Source organism: Prosopis cineraria, unplaced genomic scaffold (assembly GCF_029017545.1).
Source record: "Prosopis cineraria cultivar Desert tree isolate PC_DT_omini unplaced genomic scaffold, ASM2901754v1 PC4, whole genome shotgun sequence".
Taxonomy (NCBI): Eukaryota; Viridiplantae; Streptophyta; class Magnoliopsida; order Fabales; family Fabaceae; genus Prosopis; species Prosopis cineraria.
Window position 1 is genome coordinate 16,944,652 of NW_026555335.1, and position 13,694 is coordinate 16,958,345.

Here is a 13,694-nt window from a genome sequence, read left to right on the forward strand (position 1 = left end):
CTTGTGACTTCATTGAATCCCCAAAAATAAGGGATATTACAAAATATACAGCTAAATTATTTACGTATTTCTTTAATATCTGTAACTTGTAAGGACAGCTTTTAAAATAAGAAACTTCGAAGACAAACTAAAAACTAGATTTTGAGGAGAAAAGCAAACCGATACTAGAAGCTAAGGCGCATCATTTTCACTGTACAATTGGCTCTTACTTTGGATCAGAATCCGACATTCTGGGAATCCAATGGACTTCATTACAAATACTAGAAGCGGGCACTACAGATTCAGAAGACTTGTATCTGCCCAAATCAAATCAATCCGGAAAGAAATTATAACTTTAACTTAAAGAATCAATTTGTTTTTGTTAGATGCTAATTTAAACATCACTGTCCCTACTTTATCAAGTGCCAAGTCACCTCATATGGACACGCGCTGACTCAGAAACCTTGCCACACTCCACCGTCCCTCCTTCCTTCCTGTAACGCTCTCCCTCTCACTTTCTTCTTTGTTTATATATCCAACCTTCACCTCCGCCTTTCAATGTCACTAACTTATAAATCAGCTAGCGGTTCATTTTGATATCTGTACATTAATCCATTTCCATGGTGATGATGGTAACTCTAAAAGGAGGGTCTAGGCCTCCATGGGTGGGTCTTGGAGCTGCGGTTTGGGTTCAAATCGCATCAGGAAATGGGTATGCTTTTCCTCTTTATTCTCACTCTCTTAAATCCGTTCTGGGTTTTAACCAGCGTCAGGTTACTTTGCTTGGTGTTGCCAATGACTTTGGTGAGAATGTTGGCTTGCTTCCTGGTATTGCCTGCAACAAGTTCCCACCTTGGCTTATTCTCTTCATCGGTGCTTTTGCTTCCTTCTTTGGTTATGGTGTTCTCTGGCTTGCTGTTAGTCAGACTGTTGAGTCTCTTCCTTACTGGTTGGTAAGTTCTTTGTTTCATTTGATGATGAACTGCTTTGTTTAATGTCCCCTTGTTTGTGGTTTTGATTAGTCAAAAAGATCGGCTTGTATGATGACCTGGTTTTATTGGAGTGATAAAGCATTGAAGGTGGGGTGTTATTTATTTGCGTCAGATTGCATGTGAATGAACTGCATTCATTTAAATATGTATTGTTACTGATATGAATTCTTCTGGGTATTTCTCAGTGATCAATTTTAATGAGATTTGCAGTGAATCACTGAATTTGAGTTTGTCACGTGTTAGTTGAATTGAATCTGATCTGTAATTTGCTTGATAGTCTTTAAGTATGTCTTCATTAATATGCTGAGAAAAACTTTGAAAAAAATCTTGGGACAATGTAATTTTTAGTCCCTAAAATTTTATCAATTATTGATTTAATCCTTGAACTTTGATTTGGCATAACTTAGTTATTGTATTTTATTGAGTTAAGGAATTATAGGGATTAAGTTGTATTGAGTTAAGAAAGTATAGAGACTAAGTTATTCTAAATCAAGATTTAGGAACTGCATCAATAATTGAGAAGAAATTCAAGGATCAAAAGTAATATTTTCCCAAAAATCTTAAGAAAATTTCTGTATAACATTATCTGTGATGCTTTAGCAAGTGTTATTAGTTGTCATAAAATTCATCACAGTTTACTTCACCAGCTTAAAACTTATTCAGTTTCCTAATACGAACTTGTTGAAGTTTCAGCCTTGTGATTCTGGCGCATTAAAAATTTGATTGACATTGCCAAATAATTTATTCTTTATGTTTTTCAGCTATGGATTGCCCTCTCTATTGCGACCAACAGTAATGCATGGCTAGGCACCGCTGTTCTTGTGACCAACATGAGAAATTTCCCGGCAAGTAGAGGCACGGTCGCCGGAATTCTCAAAGGTTATGGAGCATCAGTGCTGCAGTTTTTACTGAAATTTACAGCATAGTGCTTCAAAACTCTTCTTCTCAGTTCCTCTTGTTCCTTGCCATTGGTATTCCTGCTTTATGCTTCAGCATTATGTTTCTTGTAAGACCCTGCACGCCGGCTTCAGGTGATGATTCTGCAGAGCATGGTCATTTTGCTTTCATCCAATGCTCAAGTGTGGTCTTGGGTTTATATCTTATTTCAACTACTGCATTTAAAAATGTTCTTCCCTTAAGTGGTAAATCTTCCTATGTTTTGATTGCTGTGATGGTTCTTCTTATCATGGCTCCTTTCGCGATACCAGTAAAGATGACATTGTATCCTAGAAAATGCAGAAAATCAGAGACATCTAATCCAGAGGCTGGATCATCATACTGTCTAGTTCAAGATGTCAAGGATGAGAAAACAGAACCCCTCTTGCCATCTTCGTCATCAGTGACCCTTGAGAGCTTTTATGATACCGACGAGTCATCTGAAGTGTCTATGCTTCTTGCTGAGGGTGAAGGAGCAGTGAAGAAGAAGAGAAGGCCGAAGCGAGGTGAAGATTTCACGTTCATGGAGGCTGTTGTCAAGGCTGATTTTTGGCTCCTGTTCTTGGTTTTCTTTGTTGGAGTTGGTTCTGGTGTTACTGTTCTCAACAATCTTGCACAGATAGGGATTGCTCAAGGCATGGAAGACACCACAATCTTATTGTCAATTTTTAGCTTTTGCAATTTCGTTGGTCGCCTCAGTGGAGGAATTGTTTCAGAACACTTTGTGAGGTCAGTCTCATCACATGATCTATGCCTTTTGAGCAAAGGCAACAATTTGAACATTTCAACATGCATTTAAGTTGTTTAACAACCTCCCTAATATTTGTACATGTCAATGTGTCTCCTTAGAACATTACAAGACAAAGTAAAGTACTACTTAGGTGATCAAACACATCAAGACAAAGTAAAGTATTACTTAGGTGATCAAACTTACATCAAGTTCAAATGAACCCTTCTATGTAAGTTTCACATAACTGCTTAGTCTGTTGAGAACTTTAATGATGTCAGTGTCTCCTCATTTAACTGTTTTATCTAATTGCAATCATTTACCACAAAGGGAAACAAAAATTACAGTCATTCTGATAAGGTGCTACAATTTTTCAACGAATTTCAGGACGACAAATATCCCACGGACAATTTGGATGACATGCACACAGATAATCATGACAATCTCATATCTCATCTTTGCATATGCTGTAAAAGGAACTCTTTTCATTGCAGTTGCATTCCTCGGCATCTGCTATGGCGTGCAATTTTCTACTATGATCCCTACGGTGTCCGAGCTTTTTGGGTTAAAACACTTTGGTGTGCTATACAACTTCATGTCATTGGGAAACCCTCTTGGTGCATTCCTTTTCTCAGCTCTGATAGCAGGACAAGTATATGACAAGGAGGCTGCAAAACAGCAACATGGTCAAGGAAGCTTGCTTGCTTCTGCTTCTGCTTCAGCTTCAGCTTCAGGAGTCTCTTGCTTGGGACCAAATTGCTTCAGACTAACCTTCTTTGTTTTGGCTTCTGTTTCTGCATTTGGATCCATCTTGAGCATCATCCTGAGTTTCAGGATCAAACCAGTTTACCAAATGCTTTATTCTGGTGGTTCTTTCAGGCTGCCTCAAACCTCATCTCAGTAAACTATATTTATACACAGAAGGTTCATCAATCTATATATAGTTGTTTTGTGAATCTGAGTTTGAGTCTTGGTTTGGGAAAATGGTTGGTTTAGTATGCTTGTTATGGTAAAGGATGGTACCGAGAGGAAAATGGATGTGATCTGTATAATTTAGGATTGTTGACTATAATTTACTTGGGATATTCAAGATATTTAATATTTAAGCCAATGACACTATGATACAATCACTGAGGTTTGTACACTTTTTTTTTGTTTTATTGATCCGGTTTTGGGATTATATATAGATTGCTTGTGGTGGTCAAAATTCTTTAGTTATTGTGTTTCAGAACTTGAATAGGGGGCGAAGTGGTGGATTAACAAAAAGGAACTTGAAAGGGAAAAGGCAGAATAGAGAAGACAAAACAAGGCATGTGTCCCTGTTCTGCTCTTTCGGTGCTGGTGGTTATTATTATTACTTGAAAGAAAACTTGTCAGCTTTTGTCTCTCGTCAAGGGCACACAAAGTAGTATCAGACTTTTAGATGCTGCGATTTGGAAGTCAGAACTTAAAACAAAAAACAAAAAAGGGGGAAAATTTTCTCGCAATGCCACACACAAGAAATGTAAGAGCGCGTTTGATTGGTAAAAAAAAAAAAAAAATGGTCGTCAATAAAATAGTATGGAGTGTAGCATAGCGAAATAAAATAAATTTTTTATTATTTTAAAATTTTATGATGAAAAAAAGGTCTTACAAGATTCTTGTTTTAGGGTGTGTTTGGATTTGCATTGGGAAAAAATTGATTATTAAAACATGATAATATATAGATAAATTTTTAAAATTTGATTTTGATAAATTGAATATGTTTAAATGATTTTTAAAAAATAAATTTTGAATGTGTAAATAAATGATATAAAGAAAAGAAGCCAAATAAAGTTTTATAAATGGAGAAATTTTAGCTTCTTTAAAATAGAGTTTTTCAAGCCCAATGAAATTTTGTAAAATGAGGGTGTTTGGATAAATGTTAACAAAATCATGATTTTGTTTCCAAAATTAATTCCTAACGAGTATCCAAACAAGCCCTTAAAGTTACTATAAAATTGGGTTAACACTTTTTTCTTTTTAATATTATCCATATAATTAAATTTTTTAAAAAAATAATACCTATTAAATAATTATAATATTTGTCAAGCATATAATAATAATAATAATAATATAATAATAATAATAATAATAATAATAAAACTTAACTGTCAAACAAGGTATCTAAGAATTAAGAATAAAAAAAAATTAAGTGATAGAACTACTCAAGTAAATATACCTTTTGCACAAGAAGAAAACATATCAACATCCTAGTGTTGAGAGGGGGAGAGATGGCAAGAGGGAGAGAAATATGGCATGAGTTGAGAGGTATAATTGGAGAATGAAAATAATAAATAGGATTTTTTTTAATTAGGGCATGAGGCTGAGAGTAATTTTATAAATGAAATAATTATATTATATTATTCTATCATTAACTCTCTAATTTTAGAGGACAACAAAAATTAAATTGTAGATGGCAAAAGAGGGCTTTAGAAGCTTTTCTTTACCATTTCATCTTTCTTTTTCAAAAATAAAATTCACAAACAATTACCTTTACCTTTTAGTCATTTCACCCATTCCATTCCCTCCTAAAGAAAATAAAAAATCTTCCAAATATAGTGCAAATATAAAAAATATTATAAAATCATAAAATTGCTTTGAAATATGATATTCTATAAGTTGTCCATTAGAACTTGATAGTTATTAATTATTGTTGGTTAATTATTAACAACTCCACTGATATTTTTATAGCAATTAATAATTTTAATATAATAAATTAATAACTTAAATCAAGATCATGGAACTTCAAAATAATTTAATGATTCTATAAAATTTTTTTATTTAATTTTTTGTGAGGGACTTAAGAGTTTTTTTTTTTAGAAAAGATGGAGAAAAAATAATTATTAATCCTTATAACTTCTTCATGTTTTATGATTGGTCTTCATTTTTTTAATGTTCTAAATATTTAATATGAATTTCCTTATTTTAAATAGGCCCAAAGATATGATGATGTAGTATAAATAATATTAAATTAAAGCATTTGATGTATGAGATAAAAGGCTTGACCCACTGTGAATCACTTTTCAAAACTGACAAGTGTTGTCACCCAAGCATCTTTGTCATAAAACAATCATCCCCTTTTTTTTTAACCTACTGCTAATTCAAATTGTTTTAAATATGTTAATATTTTCATTAACGTTGTTAGTTGCATATAAGATAATTTAACACTATTATTAGTATCATATCATCATTCTTTTAGGTATATTTAAAAGTAAAGAGACTTATAGTATAAACAGAAAAGGCTAAAAAGACATGAAACATCAGTAAACAAAAAAAAGACTAATTACAAAATGAAATTAGAGGGACTAACATTATAGATAAGAAAATCTGAAGAGATAATAACAAAATGTGATAAAAATATAAAATTTAATAGTAATGTTTTTATCAGTGATTAAAAAATCAGATCGAATTGGACGATCGAATAGGTTAGACTGTCGACCGGTGAGACAAATGGTTCGGTCAAGCCAAAAAAATCGTTTGGGAAGTTGGGTGATTAGGCTGCTTTGAACTGACGATTGAATTAGGAACCAGAATTAAGTTGAGAATCGAATCTAGTTTTCAAATACTAGAGTGTTCAAAAAATTCTTTTTTATTTTTTGTCAAATTTTTTTAAAAAATGACTAATTTTTTTAATCATTTAATGTTATAATATATCATATGACTTATTAAGTTATTATAAAATTAAAATATTTGATTTTATTTTTAAGTTAAGTAACTTATATTTAAATTATTATATACACAAATTCCTTCCATTAAAAAATGTAAGACATTTTTAACCGAATCTCACCCTTATAGTTACTTACTTCCAAACTAATCCAATCTTTTCATATTTATCTCTATTAAATATTCTATATTAAATATAAAGTCATTGTTAATAGGGTCACTTTTGAAGAAAAAAGGCGATAATTATATTTAAAAAGGCCAAAATTCCTTACATTTTCAAACATTTAACTTCTCAAAAAATGTCTTATATTTTTTAATAGAGGGAGTATAATTTTTTAATTTAATTATTATATTACTAATTTAACTATTGATCCAATTTAATTGAATTATATAAATTATGAATTGTTAATCTTTTTGATTTAATATTTAGTTTGATTTTGAAAATATTAGTTTTCATAAAAAAAATAAATAAATTATGACTCAAGTAAAATCCTTCTCTCTTTCTGGAGAAAATACTAGGGGTGAGCATCAATCGGTTCGGTTCGATTAGGTCCCAAAATATGCAAAACCGATCGATTGAATAACATTAAAAATGAAAACCGAATTGAACTGAACAAGGATTGAACTGAAATTTGATAATTCAGTTCGGTGGTTAATTCAGTTTTTCGGTTTCATATTGGGCTATTAAAATTGAGCTCATTTTTTAAATATTAAACAAACAACACTACAAAATTGGGCTTTTTTTCTATTCGTTTTTTTTAATATGAGCCAATTCTAATTACACCTATATGACATAATGTACAAATATTATAAAAGCATGGATAATCAAATAAACAACCACAAATAAACACCGATGATCAAATAATGGCTCCACAATCCAGTCACAACACCTACCGATGAGAGTGACTGACTGAAATAGAGTTTCAAGTGATATTATTATTTTTTATTTTTTATTAAAATAAAAAATAAAATAAAATAAAATAATTTATAAATTACATATAATTTATAAATTAATAAATTATATGTAATTCGGTCGGTTTGGTCTATTTGATTTTAAATTTTACTAATCAATCGAACCGATCAACCAAAATATTTAAAATAAAAAAATCAAATCAAATTAAAAAATCAAATAAACCAAATCAAATTGATAAAATTTAATTCAATTCAATTCAGTTTTCAATTTCGCTTCGGTTTTGCTCAGCTCTAAAAAATACCAACGAAACAGGTAGATTGCTACAATTAATGAATACCGAACCTAAGTCCTAACATGCCGACAAAAAGTGACTAACAAAGGGAAGAGAGAGAGAGAGAAAAAAAAAGAAAAGAAAAAAAAAACCTAGAAACATTTTAACTGATACAATTGACTTTTTCGAATTGATCCAACCATTGTCGCTTGTCAGCCTGGCCTGCCTCAACTGAAAATATTTTGTATGTACAAGTGAAAGAGAAGAAGCAAGAGAGAGACTTGAAACCAATAAAATACAAAATAAACACACTGTATTTAGTTTACTTTACTACAAGTAATTAATCATCACTGCAACTTACTCCTGCTACTTCTCTGTTGCTCTGATCCTGTAGACTCATCTTCAAAAGAGAAAATATCTTTCCTTTTTTTTTTTTTTTCTTTCCTTGGGTAAATGTAAAGATCTGACTTTTTCTCTCAGAAAGTGGGAAACAACAATCAAGTTGGTTTCAGATCCTGGAACAAGGTAGGCCACAGAGTGTGATCATCCTCATCAAAATCGAAATCCCCTTTTGTCTTGTTGAGGCAGGGACTGAAACTCATTGGGCTTTGAGGTCTGGCATCTGAAGGCCTGCTAAACCTTGGGCTCTTGCATTCCGTCATCACCAACCTCGGGTCCAAAGGCCCAGACGATCTTGGGCTTTTCATTGAGCCCATCATCGGCCTTCCACTTGCTACCGGACTCCGATTCGTGTAAAGCCATCTCTCTTGCTTCTTCCCATCAAGAGGCCCAGAAAGCCTCAAGACCTTATTGCTATTCACCATCTTCTCGTTCATCGTCCTTCCGTCTAAAGGCCCAGACAAGGCTATGCGTCTGGTTCTATTCATCGCCGTCACCGGCTTCTGAAACTCCTCACCGGCGGGCTTCCTCTCGACAGCGCCACGCCATTTCTCGTGGTAGTACCAATCGGGTTCTCTGCCGCCGCCGGGGAATTCCTTCTGGTCTGAAGAAGAACGATCTTCTTCTCGAAAAACAACGAGCTTTCTGACGCATTTCCTGATGTAGTTCTTGATTACGCCAGAGAGCTTTCTGGGACGATGATGGTGGAGATGGGCACCATAGTCGTTGTGGGCGAGCTTGAGGATCTCGAGGCGGTGCTTGGCAATGGAGACGCCCATGCTCTGGAGAAACTCGTGGTTGAAGAAGGCGGCGTCCTGGAGTTCAAGCTGGTTGCGAGCGAACGTAACGCCATAGTCGTAGATGAGGGAAGATTCGAGGTTGGTTCTGGAGAGCCAGGATAACCAGTCCATGAGAGGAGGAGGAGGACGAGGGGTAGCGTTGAGAGGGTGGATGAGGGAGAGAGATAATGGGGAAGATGGAGATGAGGAAGAAGGCATAGTGATTGGGGGTTATATATAAGGATGAGGATAAGGAGATAGAGAGATGAAGGGACGGGGAATTACTCAGAGAGAAAGAGAGTGAAGGGAAGGGAAGGGAAGAGTGATTTTGGTGGAATGAAGCAACGAAATGCTGATGGTGCGTTTTGGGTTTTAATGGAGGTTTGGACGGTAGTTGAGGATTGACAGTGACCTGCACGAGACGATAGCGTGATATTGTGTGCCAATATTTCTGACATTTTTGGCTTCACCCCACATTTGTTTGCTTTCTATTCCACTCTTCACAAAAGTGACTTGTTTACATGTAAATGTTAAATCCTATCATATCATTCTTCCTCCACGTTTTTCTATGAACACCAGGGCTGGCTTGCAGTTATTCCTTTTGAAAAAATAAAAAATAAAAATTGGTGTCATCGCCGATGAACTTGTGAACTACTTTCTTCTATAAATAAAGTCACAGGCTCAGTATCACTTATAACTTCAGGCCGTTATGTCATATTTTGTGAGTGTATTTTGTGAGTGGGATGTAAATTTTACAATTTTGTACCATTTACTTTTAACATTTTGCACCTAATTAAATAAAAAATATTTGAATTCAAATTTATTAGATATATAATATTTTAAAGATCGAGATAAAGTATATAATGTATCTTTACCTAAAAAATCATATCAATTTATTTAATATAATGCCACAAAAGGAAGAAAGATGATTAAGAGAATTATGTTATTAAATTTTTAGTTACAGTGTAATTATTATTTTTAATTATTAAATTATTATGTAAAAAAAATATTAATTTTAAATTAAATTATCTTGCATCTGTTAACTCAGAGCTAGATATAAGTGAAAGGAGTAAGTAGATATTGAAAATTAAAAAAGAAATAAATAAAAATCTAATGGTTGACTTGGTGCAAGCACTGAAAGATTAAATAATGGAGAGATAAGTGAATGCAAGATTAGTGTGGAACAAGGGGCCTCATTCTGTGATCACGGGTCTGGCTTCTTCCACTCATTAAATCATAAAATACAATAACAACGCTGTGTTTGGTTCAGCAAAGGAGAGGGGAGAATCCGTTATTTGAGAGAGATTTTAAGGACAAATTAGGAATTTGAGATTATAGTAAGAATAATATATTTAACTATTCTTAAAATGTCATTTACAACCTGTTTTGGAGCCAAACGAGGGGCATGAGTTTAATTAAATTAGATCATATCTTTATCCATCTATGTTTTTTTAAATCTTTTTATATAGTCCAATACTACTAGATTGTATTTAAATATTGTAAGGCTTAATGTATTATTCTTTGGGGTATCCTTAATTATAAGTTGGGATGGAAGTAGACCACATAATCTTTCAGGGGCCTACAACTAGGATTACTTCAAGCCAAGTTTAGATCTTTGATTGGATCTATTTTTACAAACCACCTATGAGCCAGCTTATTTATTCACACACTACATGTATATAATATTATATTTAATTTAGGAATTAAGAAATAATCTACTTCACCCTGTTTCTTCAGCCCTTTTCCTCTCTTTCTTTCTTCAAATTGAGATTCAAATGTATTAGACAGGTTCTTTCTTACTCAAATTACTTTTTATTAGCTTTTGTATGATGAATTGACAATGTATTCGTTTCATCATTTTATTTTAATAATCTATTCTTTTTTGTTTATAGTTTTTTGGTTATATTTTTAATCATATTAAATTTATGTATTGATTTTAATGTTATTACCCTAATGATATATTGTATTGCGGTTGGTAAATTAAGTTGTGCATCTATTTAAAATCTTTAAGACTTATTATATAAGCCTATTTAAGATATCTACTTAACAAAGTAGGAGGATTTTAGATACGCTTTTAAGTTATGTTTTGCAGTACACTTGCAGGCACAGTAAAATTGCATTGGTACTAAAAAATGGTATGGTGAAATCTAACGGTTGACCTGGTGAGAACAATGAATAATTAAATAATCCAGTGATAAGTGAATCTTATAAAGATATTTTAGAAGAGATATAGCATGGAGAAGAAGATCCAAACGATATGAATGATAATGACAGAAATCAATACTAAAGGGTTAATGATAGTTTGAGATCAAATAAAAAGAATAATTATATTCATTCTTCCAACAATTTCAAGTTGTACATTCGCTCTATTCTCAATTAGAAAACAAAATCACCTAATTCTCAAATAATACCAAGTTAACTAATTCACGTCTTCAGCATGTTTCTACTTTTCAGCGATAACTTTACTTAATGCTTAGTATTTTGTTATTATTAAATGCTTTTCATACATTTTTTTGATGCAATATACTTTCATACATTTATAAGTAACATATATAGAAAAAAAAAAAAAATTTTAGAATAATTTTTACTCCTTAAATTTTAGAATAAATTTATCTTATAAATGAAAACAACCACCCCTCCAAAATTTTTTCATAATTAGAAACCGAGGGAGCATAAATTATTTTTCTAACTTACAGTATTTTTAGACTTAAAAAATAAATATGAAAAAATTGCTGAATAAAAACTAGGGTTAAATAGCAAATTGACCCATAAACTATAGGTCTAGGAGCGTTTGGTGTAACACCCCAATTTTTTACATCTTGACTTAAGTATTGATTAAGAGTTTAAGTTACCCTTTTTTTTTGGGTAAAATCAGGGTGTTTTTGGAAAGAATAGGTGTTAGTAACACTCCAATTGTTTAGAATGAGATTAATTGATGAGATAAGGGTTATCTCTCATATTCCTAATGGTTATAGGGTAATTTTGGTGGAAATTGAAGCCTCTATCCACGTTTGGTTGCAGATGAAATTTGTTCAAGGGTTTACCACACGCAAATGCTAGCCTCACATTGACTAGTCAAAATGCAGAGTTCAACCACAAGTGAGTGAAATTCTAAAAGGTTTGATCATGGGTGGACGAAAGGTGAATTAGCATTTTATAACCTGAAGATCATATCAAAAATGAGGGTTTTGATTTTGGAAAATGGAGAGAAACTTATGGGGCAAGATTTTTGGCCGAAAATCCAAGAGGTTTGAACTTTCAAATGTTTATTTGAGATATATAGCTTGGGTTCCTCCTCCTCCTCCTCTATTTAGCTAGTAGAAACTTAAGGTTTATTGGGATTTTGATTGTTGGCAACCAAGGTTCCAAATCTTGTGATGATTAAGGAAGTTTTCCATTCGCAAGAGGTAAGTTTAAGCTTTTTCTAACCTTGCTTAGGTTTATAGATGGTGGATTCTAAATATTACGGTTGTTTGGAGAAAACCTAGGTTGTTATAAGATGAAATTTAAATTTATGCTGAATTGATGGTTAAAGAATTTGATTTTTGGATTAAGATAACTTAGTTATAGTTGTTGGAATGTGAAATTGTAATTGGATTGGAGGTTATGTTGAATTTTGGATTTTTGGTGTATTATTCTGAATTTTTTTAGGATTTTTGGCTTGACTAATTGGATGATGTATGGTTGGTCAAAGAATTTATTCGATTAGAAACTTTGAATAATAAGAATTTAATATTTAAAATATTATTGAGTTTGAAGTTGATTTGATTTATCATTTTAAACTTGAGATTTCTATTCTAAAAGGGCTTATTTGGAGATAGATAATGAAATTGTTTTTTTAATTACAAGGCCACGGTAAAACTGTGTAAAGAGACTAAAATCTACTCATATTTAAAACCATGAGATTTCTACAATCGTGCGGTGGTACCTCAAAAATCATAATATTAAAGGTATCATGCGAAGGTCTGTGAGTTAAAAGATCAGCAGATCTGTTTGCTTCTCTATAAACATGATCAAAAGTGACCATCTAATCTCTCATAACAAGATCTCTAATCTTTTTGATAGTGTTAGAATAAGGATGACTCTCAGAGTAGGTGCGATTAATGAGTGACAATACCTCTATTGAATCAGAGTGGATATTGACTCTTGATGATTTTGCATTCCAGTAAAGATTTAGTCCCTTAAGAATTCTCATAAGTTATGCTATCATGCTAGGTTGATATCCAAGGTACTTGGAAAATTCTTTAATCCAATTTTCCTTATCATCTCTGATAATGCCTCTACATGCTGTGGCGCCATTAGTGTTAATAGAATCATTGGTGTCAAGTCTAACCCATCCAAGTTTAGGTGAACTCAATTTTTCGTCATCTGTAGAGTTGCAATTGCCCAAACGGGTGACTTTAGATAGAAGCTTCAAATCATTATTAATCTGTTGAGTGTTGGATAAGGCAATATTGTTGTTTGGGATGTTATCTGTTGAGTATAATTTGCTGCATCTAGCTTTTCAAATATTCTAGCAGGCTTGCGTAAAGAGTTTTTGCCATGGCATTCTTCTTGTTCTTAAACTGCTTGCTATATTCTTTGCATTCCAAACTATTTAATCCTGCACATTAAAGGAGAAGTAGGTGTTAAGCCTCGTAGGTTTCACTAAATTTTTCTAGACTTCTTTAGCTTCTTTACAATTACATAAAATAGGAATTGAAGAATTAGGAGAGTTACAACCAAATGGGCATAGACGTTGATAGGGAGCATCCTGAGATGCTTGCATGTAATTGATCTAAAGACAGTTTGAGGTAGCTTTCCATAAAAAATATTTTATTTTTTCATATGTAGGCCACTTCTAAATTTTTGTCCATATATCAGAGTGGTGTTGATCCTTATGAAATTTCATAGCTCTGTAAGCAAATTTTATGAAGACGTTTCCATCAGAGGAGGGTCTCCAAATGAGAACATCATCTATACGTTGATGGCTAGGAGGTTGCACAAGTAAAATTTGTCTAATTACATCCGAGTG

At 32.7% G+C, this 13,694-nt stretch overlaps 1 protein-coding gene and 1 pseudogene across 1 annotated transcript; one reads left to right on the forward strand and one right to left on the reverse strand.

Moving 5' to 3' along the window:
• The first annotated feature begins 422 nt into the window (after positions 1 to 422).
• Positions 423 to 3,764, forward strand: LOC129309607 (protein NUCLEAR FUSION DEFECTIVE 4-like; annotated as a pseudogene).
• Positions 3,765 to 7,637: 3,873 nt separating this feature from the next.
• On the reverse strand, positions 7,638 to 9,027 carry LOC129309513 (uncharacterized). Its single transcript, XM_054951116.1, has one exon. The coding sequence runs from the start codon at positions 8,897 to 8,899 to the stop codon at positions 8,000 to 8,002; it is 900 nt and encodes a 299-aa protein (XP_054807091.1). The 5' UTR covers positions 8,900 to 9,027; the 3' UTR covers positions 7,638 to 7,999.
• Positions 9,028 to 13,694: the final 4,667 nt, after the last annotated feature.

What these genes read in the sequence shown, in the direction of transcription:
- LOC129309513 (XM_054951116.1), bottom strand. Translation starts at nt 8,899, where the DNA reads ATGCCTTCTTCCTCATCTCCATCTTCCCCATTATCTCTCTCCCTCATC.